General features: G+C 47.3%; 2 protein-coding genes across 5 annotated transcripts; one reads left to right on the top strand and one right to left on the bottom strand.

Annotated features, from left to right (window-relative positions):
• The first annotated feature begins 527 nt into the window (after nt 1-527).
• TOMM22 (translocase of outer mitochondrial membrane 22) lies at nt 528-2561 on the top strand. Its single transcript, XM_043441478.1, has 4 exons — nt 528-686; nt 919-1037; nt 1482-1599; nt 1839-2561. The coding sequence occupies exons 1-4, from the start codon at nt 573-575 to the stop codon at nt 1911-1913; spliced, it is 426 nt and encodes a 141-aa protein (XP_043297413.1). The 5' UTR covers nt 528-572; the 3' UTR covers nt 1914-2561.
• Nucleotides 2562-3989: 1428 nt separating this feature from the next.
• Nucleotides 3990-16117, bottom strand: JOSD1 (Josephin domain containing 1). Of its 4 annotated transcripts, none has more exons than XM_043441474.1 (5): nt 15964-16117; nt 14250-15060; nt 7372-7500; nt 7046-7240; nt 3990-6091 (listed from the first exon to the last, which is right to left on the bottom strand). In XM_043441474.1, the coding sequence occupies exons 2-5, from the start codon at nt 14432-14434 to the stop codon at nt 5992-5994; spliced, it is 609 nt and encodes a 202-aa protein (XP_043297409.1). In that variant the 5' UTR covers nt 14435-15060; nt 15964-16117; the 3' UTR covers nt 3990-5991. The 4 variants fall into 4 exon arrangements, with proteins under 4 accessions (XP_043297409.1, XP_043297405.1, XP_043297408.1 ...); XM_043441470.1 differs by lacking the exon at nt 15964-16117 and adding an exon at nt 15392-15742; XM_043441473.1 differs by lacking the exon at nt 15964-16117 and adding an exon at nt 15408-15742.
• Between the last annotated feature and the right edge of the window lie 3103 nt (nt 16118-19220).

Raw genomic sequence — 19220 nt, 5'->3', positions numbered from 1 at the left:
CAAGAATACTTGCAGCAACCCTGAACCCTGTGCTGTGCCTCAGTCTCATTTCTAAAATGGGGGTAATAAAAATAAATAAATAAAATGGGGGTAATAGCACCTCAGTGGGTTGATGTGAGGATTAAACGAGCAACCACACACACCCGCCTTCGCACACACAAACGATGTCTGGTACTTGAGTGTTAACTCGCCTTTATGTTAATACATTGAGACTGTTAACTTCACGTTTTCCCAGAAGACCAATAAATCTCCAGCTCTCTAATTTTAAATGAAACTGGATTAGTGTTGGCTTAAGTGTGATATCTGGGAGGCTTGTTATTAATAAAATGCAGATTTCCAGGCTCACCCTAAGTCCACTGAACAGAATTACCGCGGGCACACCAGACTCTGCCCTAACAAATTTTCCAGGTGTGTCACGTTCCCTTCTGCCTTTTGAAGGCCGGTGAAGTCGATCCGCCAGAGGGCGGCGCTCTTCCCCAGTCGGCCAAGACCCGGCTCCCGGAAGAGCGGCTCTATCCGCCGCCGTCGCTGCACTCGCCTCTTCTTTTCCGCTTCCGGTGTCCCCCACAGCCATGGCCGCCGCCGCCGCCGCCGGCCCTGGGGCCCCCCTCTCCCCGGACGAATTGCTTCCGAAAGGCGATGCCGAGAAGCCTGAGGAAGAGCTGGAGGAAGACGACGACGAGGAGGTACTGAGAACCGCAGGGCAGGGAGGGGCTGGAAAGTGTGGGCAGGGAGTGGGGGTGTGGGGTCCGCGTGGTGCGGAATCTGGACGAAGGCGCGTCGCGGAGCCTGGAGAGGTCTCAGCGGAGGCGTCTCCGGGAGGCGGGGTGATGCCCTGCTGGGGCCGGGGTGTCCCGGCGTCGGGGGGTGGGGGGGTTGCCGCAGCTTCGGCCCATATCCACGCCTCCTCCACCACAGCTAGATGAAACCCTATCGGAGAGACTGTGGGGTCTGACGGAGATGTTCCCGGAGAGGGTCCGGTCCGCGGCTGGAGCCACTTTTGATCTTTCCCTCTTCGTGGCTCAAAAAATGTACAGGTAAGGGACAAGGGCCAAGATATTGGGATGTGCCTGGCGTGACCGAGGTGCCCTGAATGAACACGGGCTTTGGAAGCAGCAGACCTGGGTTGGAGGCCTCCTGGATCACTGACCTTGGATTGGTGCCACCCTAACCTTTCTTGGTCTCGATTTTCTCCTCTGTGAAGTGAGGATTGTTATCGCGTGGGGGTCTTTGTGAGGATCAGATTATGTGAGATAATGTGTAATAAAAGCAGCATTGTGAGAACTCAGTTCAGACTCTTATTAAATATACAGCCCCCCAGAACTGCTCCTCCTGTTTCTGGCAGGAGTGCGGTGCAGGGTTGGGTAGAACACGTTTATCAAAAACATCGGTGTGTGCAAGGTGAGAGGTTTGGTTACTAGTTCGTTCTTGGGGAAGCTGTCTCTCTTTGTCTCGCCATCATGCTCATGCTCCCTGTGCAGGTTTTCCAGGGCAGCCTTGTGGATTGGAACCACTTCCTTCATGATCCTGGTTCTTCCGGTCGTCTTTGAAACTGAGAAGTTGCAGATGGAGCAACAGCAGCAGCTGCAGCAACGGCAGGTGAGCCCAGACCCTGGGCGTTTTGCCAGCAGTGGCGACACAAGTTTGTTTATTCCTCCAGTGCCGAAGTAGGGCAGTTAATGTGCCATGCAGGATTGGGATCTGGCCCAAGCCCTTTAGCTACCTGAGCATTGTTTTCACAACATTGTTTTCATAGACTTTGTCTGCCCAGACAGGTATGATGAAAATGAGACCCTTGGGTCTGTACAATGCCTTACACCCGTCCTTTTCTTTTCCAGATACTTCTAGGGCCTAATACAGGGCTGTCAGGAGGAATGCCTGGGGCTCTACCTTCACTTCCCGGAAAAATCTAGATTGCTACTGCTATATTTGAGCTGTCTTGGTGGAAGAAGTTTGAAAATTCAATAGTGTTTGAACTGCTGATTATTGGATTTTTTTTTTTTTTTTTAAACTTTGGCACATTGCTCTATAAACCTGGTGGCAGGAATTCTCCCCACATTGGCTCATGGAGAGACTCCTCACTTGCAGCTGTGCCCTCCACTGTCCTATTTCTTCTCTCCTCATGCTGATACCAGAGTGCAGCAACGCAGACGGTTACTCCAGCTCTGGCCACCCCACCCCCCTCACTAAATTACTCCTGGTGGAAGATCTCACAATTCCATTGCTGGGGTGGGAAACTGATGCTGTGGAGAAGGACGTGCCCCTGACCATTAACAATAGAATGGAGATGCTGGGGAAGGGTATGCACACAAGATAAAATACAAAATGCATTAATTACAGCTCTGCTGCAAAGCAGCCACTGTGAATTTCTGAAAGGATGGAGGGAGGGCTGGCAGCTTCAGCCACAAGATGGGGACTGGAGGACAGAGCAGGAGCTCATTTCCTCCAATATTTCGGCTGTTAGCCTTGTGTGTATATGTGTCTAAAAAGGAAAAAAAAAAGTCAGTGCTCACTTTTTGTATTTAAATATTAAAAAAAGATGATTCCAACAACAAAAAAAAGTCTTCCAAGTGCTTGTGATACATACCTGGAAATGACTTAGACCGTTTTAGAAGGGCAAAGACGTCTTCTCTCACCTAAGCCAGCAGCACCATTTAATACCGATTGACCCCTAAAGGCCACAAAGGTGGAAAATTCCTCTTTGTCCAAGAACCTCTCCGAGTTCCAGCAGTCACTTTCAGGTCCGCCAACAGAGGATTGGGTTTATGTACTTGCACAGTCTACAGTGACGTTGTTTCAGTCATTAAGTAGTGTCTGACTCTTTGGGACCCCATGCACTGTAGCCTGCCAGGCTCCTCTGTCCATGGGATTTCCCGGGCAAGAATTCTGGAGGGGGTTGCCAAGATCTTCCTGACCCAGGGATCAAAAACTGCATTGAGAGGCAGATTCTCTAGTGGTTCAGTAGTTAAAGACTCTGCACTTCCACTGCAGGGGGTACAGGTTTGATCCCTGGTCAGGGAACTAAGATTCCACATGGCCATGCAGCAAATCCCAACCCCCCACCCCGCCCCCACCCAAAAAAAAATTATAAAGGACTTGTAAAGAGTGACAGTATTGATTTCTAGTCTGGGAGTAGGAAGGTTGCAAGTAGAACATCTTGGGTTTGTTTTTTTAAAAATACAGTTGACCCTTGAAAAATAAAGGGTTGGGGGGACTAACCCATCATGCAATCAAGTCTGTGCATTTCTTTTATCAGTGGCCCTCTGTGTGTCTTCAGTCCAGGTCGTGGTACTGTCGTATTCATTGAAAAAATTTCATGTATAGAGCAGACCCTTATAGTTCAAACCTGTGCTGTTTGAGGATCAACTGTAATTGCTGATGAGCTCTTGATGGTGAATCCAGTTGTAGCCCTATCTTTGAACTCTGTAGTTTCTCCACTTAACATACATTTTTATTGGCATTGTGCTAGTAACAATACTAAGCCTTTCATGTGGGTTGCTGGAACCGTATTGTACACATGAGGAGGTGGTAGTATTCTCATTTTACAGAAGACAGTCCCAGAAAGGTTAAATGATCTGCTCCAGGCTGAACAGAAAATGCCTGATCTGAATTCAAATCTAGACAGCCCTACTCAGAATCCTGCAATGTACTTGAGGTTGGGGCCTCCCAGGCCCTCCTGAAATACTGATCTACTTGTTAATCAGGGAAAAATATATCACTTGTCAGTAAGGAAAACTTGTACTTAGATGAAGGTTAGGGTTCTTCATGTTGTGGAGCCTAGTTTTTAGAAGTTAAATTGAGAAATGTCTTAGACTTCTGAGTCAAGTCGTACTTGGTGACTCATCTGGATTTTTGAAGTGAGAGGTTTGACCAAAACACAGTATGTCTCTAAAAGATGACTTAGAGCAGTTGTGAATGCCTTCTAAAACTAAAGTTCACTTTTTAAACTGTACATGGTTACAGAATTCAGACAGATGAAATTTATGTACGGAGTTTCCATTTTTAATATTTGGTTAAACAAAATACATCTTTTGTAAACAAACCCAGCACAAGGCCAACAAAAAGGAAAAGCAAGAGAAAAACAAAAAGCCTAGGGTTGCCCCTGACTAGGTGTCAGGGTCAGGCCTGCCCACTTCCTTAAAGGAAGTGGGGCTTTCTGCCCTCGGGCATCAGCATAGGTCCCTGTTCCTAAGCACCAGAATTGGATATGAACAGAGGAACCAGCCCTGAAATGGTTAAGCGTCTTTGCATATCCCATTGGCTTATGGACTCCAAGTGCGTGAGGACTCCTTTGAAGTGCCATCTGCACAGGCCCAAGCAGACTGGTGGCGAGGAGTTTTCTCCTCCTCCCAGGAAATGGCTTACATCACTGACAGTGCCAATGGACCCAAGGTCCTGCTTGTGACAGTCAGCAAGGTTGGCTGTAACTTCTGGCTGGTGGTGGTTGGAATGTCATTGTGCAGGGGTGACGAGCTCCCTGTGGTGCCAAGCAGGTCTGGTGTAGAAAATGGTGCAGAAGAGACTGCGGCCACTTGCTGAGAGGGTGAAACGCAGTAGCTGCTTGGTGGCCTCTGTTACTCAGCGTTAAAAAAATGGCCTTGTGGGATTGAAGATACATGTGCAGAAAAAGTGCTGGTGTAAACATGCACTCCAGTCACAGTGGGGAGAAAGCCTCAGCTTCATCCCGTTAAGCTTGCTCAGGCTGGACATGCAAGCCCCAGGCTGGCTCTGCTGCTGGAGAGGAGCCTGGCCAGTGGGGCAGCTCGCAGACCTGCCAAGACCATTGATCTGTGAAGGGCTGGACAGGCCACCCCTGCCTGCCCCCTTGCCTTGAGACAACCATGGCCCCTTTGGTGACAGGCGGTGTAGTCTAACACTTATTTCTCCTCCTCTTGTTTTCCAAAGTTACCAGGAGAAAAGTGGCCTACAGCTATTTAAAGAGGTAGGGGTGGGTCAGTTCTCAGTTATCGGTAAAAGAAACTCCAGAGATGACAAACCCAGGTCCTAAGCAGGATGCACGTATCTACCCAGCGTGAGGGCTCTGCTTCTGGTCACCAGAATGACTCCAAGCCTAGGGCTTCTAATTCGAGCTGCTCCAAATCTCTGAGGGCTTAGCTTCACAATACTTCCCTTGCCCAACGCTGTCTCAAACTAGTAGAATTTGATGGTGAAGGCAGTCTTATTTTTTTCTGCTTTTACCGGGTGGGTCAGCTGGGAAAACTGTCCTTTGGCCTGTCTTGTGTCCCCAAACCTCCTAAACCAGTGCAGTGAAGTGGCAGAGACAATGCTGGAGTGAGGCAGACAGGCTGTCCGTGCCTGTCCCTAGCCTGGGTTTGGCCACATCCTCAGGTATCTAGCTCACCCTGTCATGTTAGAATACTGCAGGATTCAACCACCCGGCATGGAATATTAGAGAACTTTTCATTATAAAACTTCAAGGATGGTCATAAACCACTCTTAAAAATGGGGTCAGGGTGGCATAGAGGGTTGGAGACAGCATGCTGTACAGCTGCTGCAGTTAGGAGATGGTTTCCTGAGAGGCCTTTCTGCTCTGAGGCCTTCCAACCAGTCCCGTGGGCTTTGGACTTCGTGTTCAGACTCACTGGTTGCCAGGAAAGGGGAAGGGGAGGCAGCATCTCCAGGTGAGTCAGACAGAGCAGCAGTGAACTCCAGCAGAGCCTCTGTCAAGCCCTCATAGAAATGGGGAAAGGAAGCTAAGACCCACCTTTCTTTCTCTTTTACATAAAACCAAGGTCTCCACAGCTCGCCCTAAGCACACAGAGCTCCTACTTTCTTTTTCCAGGAGCAAGTAACGCTGGTTGGTTCTTGTAACAGTCCACATGTCTGTCCTATTGCACTGTCAAATTGGAGGGGACAAAAGACCCGATGAGATGTTTGGGGAAGTGGCAAGGGCAGACCCACGGTAGAGGCCACAGCACATCACAGAGGATTTCAGGGGGCTGAGGTGAGGGGAGGCTGGGCGGGACTGCATCACACATCAGCCCTCCAACTCTGATGGGCCTCCACCTCTTCTGGTACCACCAGCAGGAGTTCACAGTTCTTTCCTCGCAAATGATGTTTTAAAAATTTCCTACAGGAAAAAAAGGATAGATGAAAGAGAAAATGAAATGCTAGTAAATGGAGAAGGAAATGGCAACCCACTCCAGTACTCTTGCCTGGAAAATCCCATGGACAGAAGAGCCTGGTAGGCTACAGTCCATGGGGTCGCAAAGAGTTGGATACGACTGAGTGACTTCACTTTCACTTTTCACTTTCACTTTCTCTAACCTGAAACAATGACCCAGGAGCCACTTGTTCTTTTTTATTCAGCTATCATTTCTAGGGAACATGATTTGTATATAACTTTGTTCTCAAGAAAAGTTAAGACTTGTGTCTTCTGAAGCATAAAAAAACAAAAGAAAAGAAAGAAATGCTAGTAAAATTGCAAATGCCAGTCTTGGGGCTACATGTTCACTGCCAGGCAGTAACCTTGTTATTTATACCCTTGGCAGTCCTGAACACAGTCTAGTCATCTTGTTCTTGGAGCAGTCCACGTTTGGTTATCTCTCAATCTTTCCAGTTAAATTTCCAATCTGAATTTTTGCTCATCCTCATATATTACTGCCAACAGTAGCCAGTTCTGTGAGGAAGAGAGCCCCAAGTACTCTAAAAGGACTTCTAATTGTTAAAAAAAAAAAAAAAAGAAAACGTTTCTTCTTTGGTCCTAAGAAAATTTAGCCCTCTCTGGCCCAAATGTCTGTCTTCGTTTCTCTGAACTGGCAGCTATACTGTCACAACTGTCTAAGCTGGAGAATGTTACAAGGGCAGTCCCACCAAACCAGAAAGCCAGCATCCAAGGTAATGGCACTTCTCTACCAGGGGACTTAACATCCTCAGAGGCCATGGAAGATTCAGGTCTTTTAAATCTAAGACCCTATGATTCTAAGTAACAACAGGGAGAGGATCCACAGAGCTAGGAGTTTCACTTGCCTTGTCAAATACCAAAGGTAAGTTCAACTTGCCACTACACCAGCCACACAGGTACCTGAGCTCGCTCTCGCCTCCAATCCACTCGGGCATCTTCAGTTTGGAGTCGAGGTTGTAGTAGGCACCTCCCACCTCTCGAACACAGATCCAGTGCTGCCTTTTGAGTGGCAGCTTCAGGGGACCCCAGCACAGGCTGGAGGGCAGGTTCATGATGAAGCCCATAACGTTTGTGAGAGCAATGGCGCCGACATCCCTGCAGAACAGAAACAAAGTCAGGCTCCACGGTGTCAGCCGACTCCCCAGGATTCCCCGGCTGTAACCCCACCACTGGCTTCCTTTCCAGCTGAGTGCCAGATCCCTTCAAGTCAAGCCTGGTTCGATTACCTGCGCTTGTCCCACCAAACAGCTTCATAGCCTTTGGTCTGAAGTGCTGCCATAATGACGTTCACATCGTAGTTCCCATTTCCCAGCATGCTCTTCTTGTGGGGGGTCACCATGGTGTTTGGAGATAACCTGCAAATGTGACAGGAGGGAAGCTGAGATTGGCTGGACAGCCCAAGCCCTCCTGGCCCCACACTGGCAGGGACAGAAGACACTTTACACCACTGCCCCTGGAAGCCTGTTGCGGTCCACTCAAGTTAATGTAACCAGCTTTTACTAAAGTATTTTGTAGTATGGGCTCCTGCTGTCCTAGGGATTTATCTTTCTTTTGATGCAAAACGGTAATTCAGCAGTGGTGGCGCCTATCTGCCTGCCATTTAGAAAGTACGTCTATAGTGAATTCAATGGATATAAAGAAAGAAATCTCTCATTTATGAAATCCCCAGACTTCCCTTTTCTGAAATCTTCTTTGCTGATCTTCCTGTTTTACAGCCTTTTTTTTTTTAACATTAGAAAATAGTATTTGATATTTTGATTTGCATGGATAATATCTGTCATTAGTTTTGTTTTTTACAATTTAAATGCTTCCTATTTAAGGCCTGCATACTTGGTAATTGTTAATGATTAAATACTCAAAGGCCTACACACAGGTAACATCAATGTATGAACAGGGGCCACAGGGAAAGCAATTAAAAACAGCATTAAACTGAAATGTATGAACCACCTAAAGGTATTCCAAATATACACGTGTGTGAAATACTGGAATTTGAAAGAAAATACACCAATTGAAAAATATTTTTGCCACCAGACAAATAAAACTCAACTGCAGTCTGGTTCACCCGCTGGCTTTAAGCCATCTTTGGGTCAGGCCTCTTTAGCCACTCCTCCATAGTCAGATAAGGTCAGATCTGGAGACATTTCTGATCTTATTAATTTGCTTTCGCAGGCTGCGCAGGCCAGGACCTGTGGAAAGGCAGGGGCAGCACACCTTGTGAGTTCCTCAGGAATACAGGTGGAGAGCAGCTATCTAGGAGGTTGCTAACTGCCATCTCCAGAAGAGAATCAGATCTTGCAGTCAACTCTAAAAACTTAAGAGATCTTAGACTCTACACACAGCAACCATACTGGTATTTTTCCAAAATACTCTTGCCACTGCTTAAACCCTAGGCTCCCAAAGCACTTAAATACAATCTAAATGACATTGGCGGGTCTGTAAGACCCTTAGGGTTCTGCTGACCTCATCACTACCTCGCAGCACAAAGACCTTCTGTCTACCACCTGGACACACAAGCCCTTTCTCTCTTTCAGGCCTCTGCGCTCGCTCGCTGACTGTCTCTGATGTCTGAAATGCTCTTCCCCTACATCTCCACTTGGTCTGCTCCTCATTATGTGGGTCTCAAGTGTTACTGCCCTAGAGACCTTTTCTGACCAGCCAACCTTTACTTTCTCCCAGTCATTTCCTCTTACATCCACCTGCTCTAATTTAATTACAGGTTACTATTGGACATGTTTTCTGACTTGCCTGTGGGCTAATAAGAGGAAAGGCCAGCCAAGTCCCTTGGCTTGGGTCTAAAATGTAGCTTGATAGGATATAAAGGCTCTCAGTGCATTCTTGGGCACTTGGATTAAAAGAGAAAGCCTATGGAAGAAAGCCTGTCTCAAGATATATCAAGTTGCTTTCCTTCACCAACTTTTCAATAGCTTCTCAATCCCTTCAGTGAAGTCTCCAGCCAGTAGATGCATGAAGATTCCCGCAGAGAAACTGCCGAGTCCTCCACCTGTTACCACCTGACTACCCCCAGGCTGGAACCTCAGTGCTGTGCTGTCCCCTCAGTGTGTTCCCAAAGGATCACAGAAGGTGCTCAACACAGTAGCTCAATCAATCAAGTAAACAGGTTTCCTGCAGGATTCCTTGACGCCCCTAAAATGCTAATATTTACCTTGAGTCTCCAGGAGACAGAGGTTGGTGGTGGGTTGGGAGGGCGGTGATAAAAGGTTTCAGTTCCCAGACATCCTTGACTGCACAGTTTTTTGAAGTGCATCTCCGAGGACTAGAGTTTCCAAGGGCTTCCCCTTGTCCTGCATCTTGTCTCAGATTCAAACCCTTGCCTAGTCTATTCCTACTCTCTCCCCCTAACTGGAGGCCCCTCATCTCACACCTGGATATTTTGAAACAGGTTCCTAAATTGACCTCCGTGCTTCCGAACACTCCTTCCACCTACTCAGCCTGTATGTTCCTGCCACATCATTCACCAAAGCGTCATTTCAATTACTCACATAAGAACTGCCAATGGCACCAGTTGCCTCGCGGCCAACTCCAACCCTCCCAGCCCCACCTGACCTGCTGTTTCCCTTTCATTGGGCTTAGTGTACTTCAGGTACCATGGCCATGTGGCCTCTCTTCTTTATCCTAGTCCTTGTTCCAAGCTAAATCCTAAAGCTTCTTCAAGTTCCACCTAACACCCAACCTCTTCCATGAAATCCTTCTTGACTCCAATGTAGTAGGAAAAAAAGAGGACAATCTAGAGGACCACACATATTTGAGTTCACATCCAAGCAGCATCAGTATCAATTTTGAGATTTAATCTCCACGCCTGTTAGCTTACCGGTAAATGTGGAACTATTCCTATCTTATGGGACCACTGAAGAATTCGGTTATTTCACACTTGTCCAGTGAAATAGCCAATGGAGGAGTGGCTACATAAATAAATTCCCAAAGTGAAGGCGTGACTATATCTCTAATAGCTGGGCACTAGCAACTGAATAACCATGTGTGTGCCAAACCAATCAATATAGGAAAGGCCAAGAATGGTTTCCATCTCAATCCTAGAGGAGAGGTCATTTGAATAAGTGAATCCAGGGACTTCCCTGGTGGTCGAGTGGTTCAGACTCTGTGCTTCCTGTGCAGGGGCATGGGTTCAATCCCTGGTTGGGAAACTAAGCTGCCGCAGGCTGGGTGCAACCAAAAAAAAAAAAACAGGTAAAAATTTTTTTGAAGAAGTGGGATCTATCCATTGTGCCCATTAAACCAGTACTTGTTTTTACTTTAATAATCAGGTGCCCACTGTGTTAGCTACTGTTAAGAGATTTATCACGTAATCCTTCCAACAATCTTGAGATTAACCCCACAGTGTAAACAAGGAAGCTGAGGTACAGAGGTCAGCATGGCTTGTACAGTCATATACAGCTAGTGAGTAGCAGAGCTAGGAATCCACCTCTAAACCTAAGCTACACTCAACAGTCTCCTGGATACGTCAACACATGCTCCCGCTGAATCCCATGGGAAATCTACTTTGTCTCAGTGGAATGTCTTCTTGAGATTCCTCGGCAAACTCCTGTTAAAGACTGTCTTAATTATTCCCACAGAGATTCTGCACTATACACTAGCCTCTCATTTTTGTCACCAAGGCAGAGGTAAGAGCCATGAGACGTGAAGTCATCCACAAGTGAGAAGATGGGTTCTACTCTAGTTTTCCACTGATGTCTGTGTCCTCAGTTAAGCCTCTGGTCCTCTCTTGTGGTTACCACTGTGTTTGTCTAAGGTGATGCTTCAGGTTTCAATGAAAAAGAGATATGGAGACATTTCATCAAGATTTCTTTTCTCTCAATTTTTTCCTTTTTATCAGTTCTGAAGAGGTGTGACCTTAGAAAATATGGCTCAGTACCTCCTGATGTGTTTTTAAATTTTTAGATACATAAAGCACAGATTACAAGGCCAGGCACACCGAAGGATTCTGTAGGTGACAGCGATGAGGAGGAGGAGTCGGCCTGGCCCTTGGATAAGAAAATTTAAATCTCCAGAGGTTAATACTCAACAACACGTTTTCTCAGTTGGCAAACACCATACCTTTAAATGTGGCTCCTTCCTTTAAATGTGCGCTCAGGGACTTTTTAATGGGGCGCAGGAGGGCTTCTTTGTGGAAGAGGATGTTCACCAGTATCTATACTCCCTCACAGTTTGATCTTTTCTCCACTTCAGTTGTTCATCCTTTCCAAACCAACAACCTCTCTGCTATTACAACCGTGACCACTATCTTCAAATCCTGGACTGAGCCTGTCACATCTGGCTGTCTCTCCCGTTTCTGTGTTGCTGTCATTAGCTTAGTTCTTTCCAAATCCCTATTCATTCCCATTTCAACCATGAGTCATCATCTCATATGCACAACTGCGCTGAAACTCCACCCTGCTTTTGTATTTCTTCTACCTGGCTAGAATTCAACTGCAGGGATGAACTTCCTCTCAACAAATGGCATTAATTAAAAACTTTTCCCCATTTCTACCATTTATCAACCACATCTTCAAAACAGCACAGAACTTTAGATTTGGGAATTTAAAATTATCTAGTTAACATTACTGTCAACATTACTCTTCTGCTAAGATCCAAACAGATTATCTTTTTCCCTTTAAACTGCTCTAAATTCCAAAGTTCTAATTCACTTAAATCTATTCTCAAGCTGGGTCAGTGTACAGTTCTGAGCTGTATTACTTCTCTGTGGCTAAGTCTTGTTCAGCTTGCTTTCTTTACAGTGCCGAGTGGTGCCTGGCACACTGCAGGCAACTGGTAATGTTTGCTTAAAAAATTCCATCCTCTCTCCCTCACCTCTTCTCCCTTTGTTGTTGTTATTTTTTTTTTCCTCTGATCCCTTTCACACTTCTTTGTTTCTGTGTATCCACACAGAATCTTCCCACAGTAAATACTCTGTACAGAATGCCACCTCTGGAGTGGTAGGGTACAAATATTCTTTTACGTGCTGATCTGCTATTACTTTGAGATGGACATTTACATCACACTGATAGGTAACTGGAGAATGCAGTACAACTTGCTGAAGCTTCAAAAGCCAGGAACAGAAGTTTGGTTCTATGTGAGTTTAGCAAATATTTAGCATTCTTTCAATCAGGGAAAACACAGCTGAGAGAGTCCTGCTATTATCTACAGACAGGTTATAATCACAGTCCACATCTTCAGACCCAGGCCCAACTTTCTACAAGAGTGAGCAGCTACTGACAATTGCTCTGACATCCCTTCCCAATATTCAGGAAGGAGCAGGGCAGTTAGGAAAGCAGGTCCTCCATTCACAAAGCTTGGGTCCAAATCCTGCGATTAATAGGTCTGTTCCCTCATCTGGAAAAATGAGAAGTAACAGGACCTACCTCATAAGATGGGTGTCAGGAGCAAGTTAACACAAGGAAAGCACTCAGAACAGTGCTCTGCACAGAGTGAGTACTCATCTGTGTTAGTGATTATCATCATGTTGACCTGGGCCAAATTTATCGAAGTGAAAAACTTCTGAATGGACACACAGAATCTTGAAATTGACTTTTACTAAAGAGTGAAACTGGGTAAATTGCTTAAGGTGAATTCTGGTTTCCTAGGATCACTCCTGATAAGGTTGTAAGGTTGTCAGAGTTCAAAGCACTAAGCACATTCAAGCACTCAGGGTCTTTTCCTTCTCCCAAGTCTTCGATTAGGAAATAATTTGCAAATATTCAATCAGGAGTAGAAGATGTATTAATGGCTGGCCAAAAGGAAGCAGTCTAAAGGACTGGCCTCCAGCAATCTGAGACAAATTATCTCATCTCCCAGGGCCCTATTTCCTGAAGAGAGTTCATTCTACTTGCCAGGTAATGGCTATGATGCAAAGGACACATTTGCCCTGCTAAGGCATTACTATGGCTATTATTGACCTTGGAAAATAATTACTCTCATTATAACTTCCTCAGCACACCAAGATTAACATTCTTTTAAGAAAGGGCCTATGGTTCTTTCAGGGTAAATGGTCCATACCTATGCTTCAAACATCACCCCAGACAGCTTGCTCTCAATTGTAATTCAGCCCCTCCTGGGGCCATAATTTCATCTCTGAATGGAGTCAGAGAAGGATCTTCTGTAACTGCTAATATGCACCACTTGAAGAATTCCTGAGCTCTCTCCACACTGAGAACTGAGCAGGATAACTCTTTAGAAGCCGGAGTAGTGAGACAGGCTCACTGCCAAAGCTGCTATGGACTGCAGTCATGCTGCCGTGTTCATCCAGACACTGCAGAACCATCTCTCAAACTCTTTGAGAGAAAAATTTTAAAACATCAAAGCCGAGAGAAAAAAGCTGAACTTTTATCAACCTGTCGGGTAGCACTTTGCAAAGTGGATAAGAAAGGCCATCTGGAATGAAGTAGAAAGGGGAGGGGACCTAGAGTCAGCTTCAAATTATAGCTTTGCTACTTCAAAGCTGCTTGGACAAATTACCTGACCTCTCCTTCTCTTTCTTTATCAGTTAAATAGAGACAGTAAATCAACTAAGAGAGCTAAACAAAACACCATATAAAAAGCACCAAGGCCAGCACACGGCTTCACAGAGAAGCTGAGTATTGTGCATGAACTTTCTTATGGAACCCAACATTTCAACTCTGTTGACAGGTGATTGAGTGTGTACGTATCTGGTTCCCCTTCTAGACTCTTAAACTCCTTGAGGGCAGGACTTGAGCAGCATTAATATCATAGTGGTCAACAGCACAGCAACAAACCTGGATTTAAGCTTGGTTTCATTTCTTGTTATGTTACCTTGGGCAAATTACTCAACTTCTCTGAGCCCTGTCCGCAAAATGGTAATAACTACACATTCCAATGGACTGTAGAGGGGATCACTTGAGATACCACCACTGAGGCTCTTAGCACTGTGCCTAGCCCACTGTAGGTGCTCAGTAAATGGTGCTGATTATTCTCTTTCCCATTCCTGTGTCCCTTATACCTGCTAACAGCATCTAGCTAATAAGATGTGTTAGTTTGAAGGTTTATGCAGCAGAGAAGTTGCCCCGTGTACAGAAACTCAGAAAGAGCAAAAACTATACGTATAAAGACCCCAACGAGAAGGGGAGGTCCCTACCTCTGGAAAATCTCTTGTAGCGTTTCCCGGGTGAAGGCATTGCTGTCCTGGAAGACGTTATTGAGGGCGTGCAGAGCACAGAGCTCCCTGCGCTGTTTCTCATGGTAGATTTGTGGGGGTGCTGCCTGGGGCAGCTCCAATGATTCAGATTTGACCTTGTCTCCTTTCCATGGCACGCAACTCATGTTTTTCCTTTTAGGTTCCAGAGAGGGCTAAAAACACCCCACCCTTCCCTCCTGAGGAGGAATGTAAGCTTCTCAGTCTTTTGAGAATTCCTGAGGTCCACCTTACTTTCTGGTGTCCATGATTTATGCTTTGTCACGAGGAGAAGAAAAGGTTGGACTCAAAAGGAAAAATAATCCCCCTCTTCTCAACAGAAAGATAACTTTTGGATTAGTGTATTTCGCCGCCACTGTCAAAGTGCAGGAGTTTTAAAAAACCATGTAAAATCAAAGATCTTGTTTTCCTTCTTCCACCCCCTCCAAAAAAACCCAACGATTTTCTTGCTGTATTTTCTCTCTGCAAATGCCAATCAGGCCTCAAGGCAGGAGGACCGAATGGAATCGGTCACATCGCTCCTTTTCTTCCATTTCTTTGGAACCACGAAGCCACTGGCTCGGGAGACAAGGCCTAAGCGGCAGATAAAACACAAATTTCGAGCAGCTAACGAGGGCCGACCGGTGTGGGTTCGCGGGCCCTGCTGCGGCCTCGGGGGAGGCTCTCCATCCTCTCGGGTGCGGCGGGACCTCGAGGGGCCGAGACGGACGCAGCTCCTTCGGAAAGCGCGAACTCTCACCCTCTCGACGCAGCCCTACGGAGGAGACAACTCCTGTCAGCTTCGGCGGTCGTGCGGGCCACGGCGGAGGACCGGGCTGCCCCGGGAAGCGGCGCGGCGGGTCCGGCCCCGGCCCCAGCCCCAGTCCCGGCCCCAGGGAAGGTCCTTCGCGGCGACGCTCAGGCCAGTCAGGGGTGGGGCCGGACAGCTCTCCTCGCTCTCGGGGGCCTGGGCCCACCCAGCTCGCAGCCCCCACTCCAACCTCCCCGCCCGTCACGTGAGTGCAAAAACCGAGCCGCCCTCCCACCGCTCCCCTAACCCCGGTCCCCGCGCCGCCCGGACAGCCTGCCGCCGCTCGCCCCCTCACCGCTGCAGGACGCCACCTGGAGCTGCGGGCCGCCACCTGGGCCGCGCTCGGGGCAAGCGGGCGGGCGGGCAGGCGAGCGCACGCACCTGAGCCCGACGTCAGCGACCCCCGCCCGGCGCGTGCTCCGGAAACGCCCTCCTGCGCCGTCTCCCCGCTCCCGCCCCGCCGCGGCGTCACATCTGACGTCAGCCTGACGTCAGCGGCGCCGGCTTTGAGGCCGTGGCGGCGGTTCCGTTGACGGGGTGCGGGCTGCGTTGGGGCTCCTGCGGGTGCAGGGTTGGGAGTTCGGCGGCCGCGGTAGCCCCGGCGGCGGCGGCAGTAGCTCGCCGCAGGTAGAGCTAAGTGCCGGGTTCCTCGGCTCTGTTCCTTCCGGGGCTGGGCTGGCCAGGCGGCCCGGCGAGTCCCGCCCTGGTGCCTGTTCCGCCCTTCGCTTCCCCGTCCCTACCCTGGGCGTCGGCTCCGTTCCAAGGCGGCGACCCGGCCCGCGGCTGTAATTTAGCGGCTCTTCCCACCCGCTCTTTCTGACCGGGATTTTGGGGCTGAGTGCTTGCGCGAACCCGGACTAGTCTTACCTGCGCCGACCGTTTTATGTTTATCTAGCACGCCGTTTACCAGGTGATTTAATAGCACTTTATTGACGCTGTCGGGCGCAGATTTTCTTGGTTAGTGGGCCCGACCGCCGTCGCTTTCCAGGAGCTCCTGCGTGCTAAGTTCCCTGCCGTGAGCAGAGTTTGAAGTGGTATAGAGCCGTATTTCAGTTCCTTGGTGTCGAATTTCGGCTTGCTACTCACAGACCCACCGTCCTTTTGCCTTCAGGTTCCCGTCTGGTCCGTGGTGGCGGCCATAGAGTTTTCCTCTGAATTTTCTCTAGGTCTATCTTGAGAGCAGTGTGTGTGTCAGGAAGATGAACTCAGTCCCGCATAAATCTCCGCCCCCCCGCTTTTTTTTTTTTTTCTTTTTGGATTTTTGTTAAGAAAATTCGAAAAACAATTTAAAAAATAACGATTCAGTTATTTCTTTAATCCTGCTTCAACAGAACTCACTGTTAAAACACAAAATTCAACTGAGTAAATTTGAAAATCTAATTGGGTTATTAAACAACTCACGTATCTGGCAGCACCCCAGCTAGTAAATAGAAAGGTGCTCCTAGAAGTTGTGCAAAATTGAAGGTATTTAATAGAATAAAGTGGATTGTATCGCTGGAAGGGCACATTCCCTTATAGGAAGGCAAGGGTCTTATCAGGCAGATTAGCTCAGTAGTGATTAGTTAAAGATTCTACTCCTGATAGAGGCTGAAACTGCAGTTTAGTTAGGTGTTAAATCTTGGCTGGGCTTAACACAAGTGATATCTTCCCAGATGGTGCGGTGGTAAAAAATCTGCCTCCAGATTTTGGAGGCATTCCAAATTTGCACTCCAGTGCAAGAGAAGCAAGAGGTCTGGGTTTTGAGCTCTGGGCCGGGAAGATTCCCTGGAGTAAGAAATGGCAACCCACTCCAGTATTTTTGTCTGGAAAATTTCGTGGACAGGAGCCTGGTGGGCTACAGTTCATGGGGTTGCAAAGAGACATGACTGAGCATGCACCCACAAGTGACTGTATTTGAGGCTTGTTTCTTTTTAACAACTCCATTACACCAAACAGATTAGCACTTAGCAGGTGTGTGCCTTAGCCCAACCTATGTGGTTGGGAGTCCTCTGCCCTGATGGACACAACTTTTGAACTTTTTATAATTTGTAAGTCACCTAAGGATTACAGTTATATTTGCATAAGATTCGTTATTGAGGCTTGCAAGCACTTCTAAGTGCTTTACTTATATTAGCTGATTTACTTCAAACTATCCTGTTAAGTAGGAGAAGGCAATGGCAACTCATATCAGTACTCTTGCCTGGAAAATCCCATGGGCAGAGGAGCCTGGTGGGCAGCAGTCCATGGGGTCGCAAAGAGTTGGACACAACTGAGCGACTTCACTTTCACTTTTCACTTTCATGCATTGGAGAAGGAAATGGCAACCCACTCCAGTGTTCTTGCCTGGAGAATCCCAGGGACTGTGGAGCCTGGTGGGCTGCTGTCTATGGGGTCACACAGAGTCGGACACGACTGAAGCGACTTAGGAGCAGCAGCAGCAGCAGCATCATGTTAAGTTCGTACTTCTCCTTGTGCTGACAACTGAAGCACAGAGAGATTAACTTGTTTGAGGTCACATAGTAAGTAGTGGACCTAGGATTTGAACCTAGGTTCTAACCGGTTTTCAGAAAAAGGATGTAAACATAAGGAATTCCTTCTCTAAAATGTGATTTCAGATTCTTAAAGAAGTACGTTCTCGGGTGGTCCAGTGGTTAAGAATTTGGCTTACAATGCAGGGGACACCAGTTCAAGCCCTGGTCTGGGAAGATCCCATATGCCACAGGGCAGGTAAGTCCGTGAGCTGCAACTACTGAAGCTGGTGCTCCGCTTCAAGAGAAGCCAAGGCAATGGGAAGCCTGTGCACCGCAACTAGAGAAAGCCTGAGAGCAGCAATGAAGACACAGCACAGCCACACATAAACAAACAAACAAAAAAAGATCTGGCATTTCTTAAAAAAAAAAAAAAAATAGAAGTACCTCCTCTGATAATATATATATTTTTTCTGGGTAAAGCCCTGTAGTGAGAAGGGCATTTTTTTTAAATGCATACCATCAGGGTAAGCACGTTCTGAACTTGAACTCCTTCTGGAAGAGCCAGTTGGTAAGAGTCTAAATATCAGTATTATTCTAGAGTATAATGCCATAATTGGCTCTTCCGACAAACTGGAATTTTAATATTTTTATCTAGTGTAGATATATGTAGGATAATGGTGAGCAGTTTCTCCAGAAGAAAAAAATTGAACTATTATCAAAACCTTTAGAGTTGGATGACTTCTTGACCCAGATTCCCAGCTGTATTTGTACAGATTTGGTTGCCAACAGGAACAAGAAGTTGTCTCTTAACTCTCAAGTAGATCCTTGGAACTGAAGGCTCTTTGGAACTCCGCCTCTTGCTCACTAAGCCTTGTGTTTCCAGACCCCTAAACCTGGGTATGTTATCTTCTCAACTCAAGTGGCTGCTCTTGCTTGCTTGCTGCCTGGGACCAGTGGCCGTGGCCAGCATTATTAGAGTTTGACTAACCCCTAACTTCAAGCTCTTCAGTCTTTTGGAAGAAAAATTCAAGACAATAGAACTGGTGTTGATAGTGTTTTGGGTTGGGGTTTTCCACAGCTGATAACACTGGAAGAATCTCCCATAGGAAGCTACGTTAGCAGACACTAGAGTTTCGCCTTTCAGTTTACAAATGTGGTGAGGTACTTTTGGCTTCTGTTTGAGCTGGTCGCCTCATATTTGTCTTGTAATTGCTTTCTCCGCAGAGGCAATGAATGGGGAATTCTCCCTAAGGTCAGCGTTTAATTAATTGCCGCGCTCTGGCTGCTATAGTACTCCAGGCATCGATCCTACTATTAAAATTGCCTGGAGATTGCCAGCAGTTCAAAAATTCGTCTTCAGTGACAGCCCTGGAGTCATTGAGTTGAGTGGGAGGTGCCTTGCGCACTTTACAATCTCCGTGGGCGGTGGCCCCGGCGCGGGACTTATCCGAAGACTGGATTGGGCCTTCCCCGTGTCTATCATCGGAAGGCTCTCCGCCCTCGACAATCTTGCTGCAGGATTTGGAAGCTGAGCACCGCCTCTGAAAACTAGGGGAGTGATGGGCGGTAAGGGTAAACTCGGTGTGTATTTCTCTCCTTATTGGTTGGCTGATGTGTCAGTCGTACTCCACTCTGCTCCCATTGGCGGGAAGGCTCCAGGCCGGTAGCGTGGAC

This window comes from Cervus canadensis, chromosome 21 (assembly GCF_019320065.1).
Source record: "Cervus canadensis isolate Bull #8, Minnesota chromosome 21, ASM1932006v1, whole genome shotgun sequence".
Lineage (NCBI taxonomy): Eukaryota > Metazoa > Chordata > Mammalia > Artiodactyla > Cervidae > Cervus > Cervus canadensis.
This window is presented reverse-complemented; position numbering and strand designations above follow the sequence as displayed.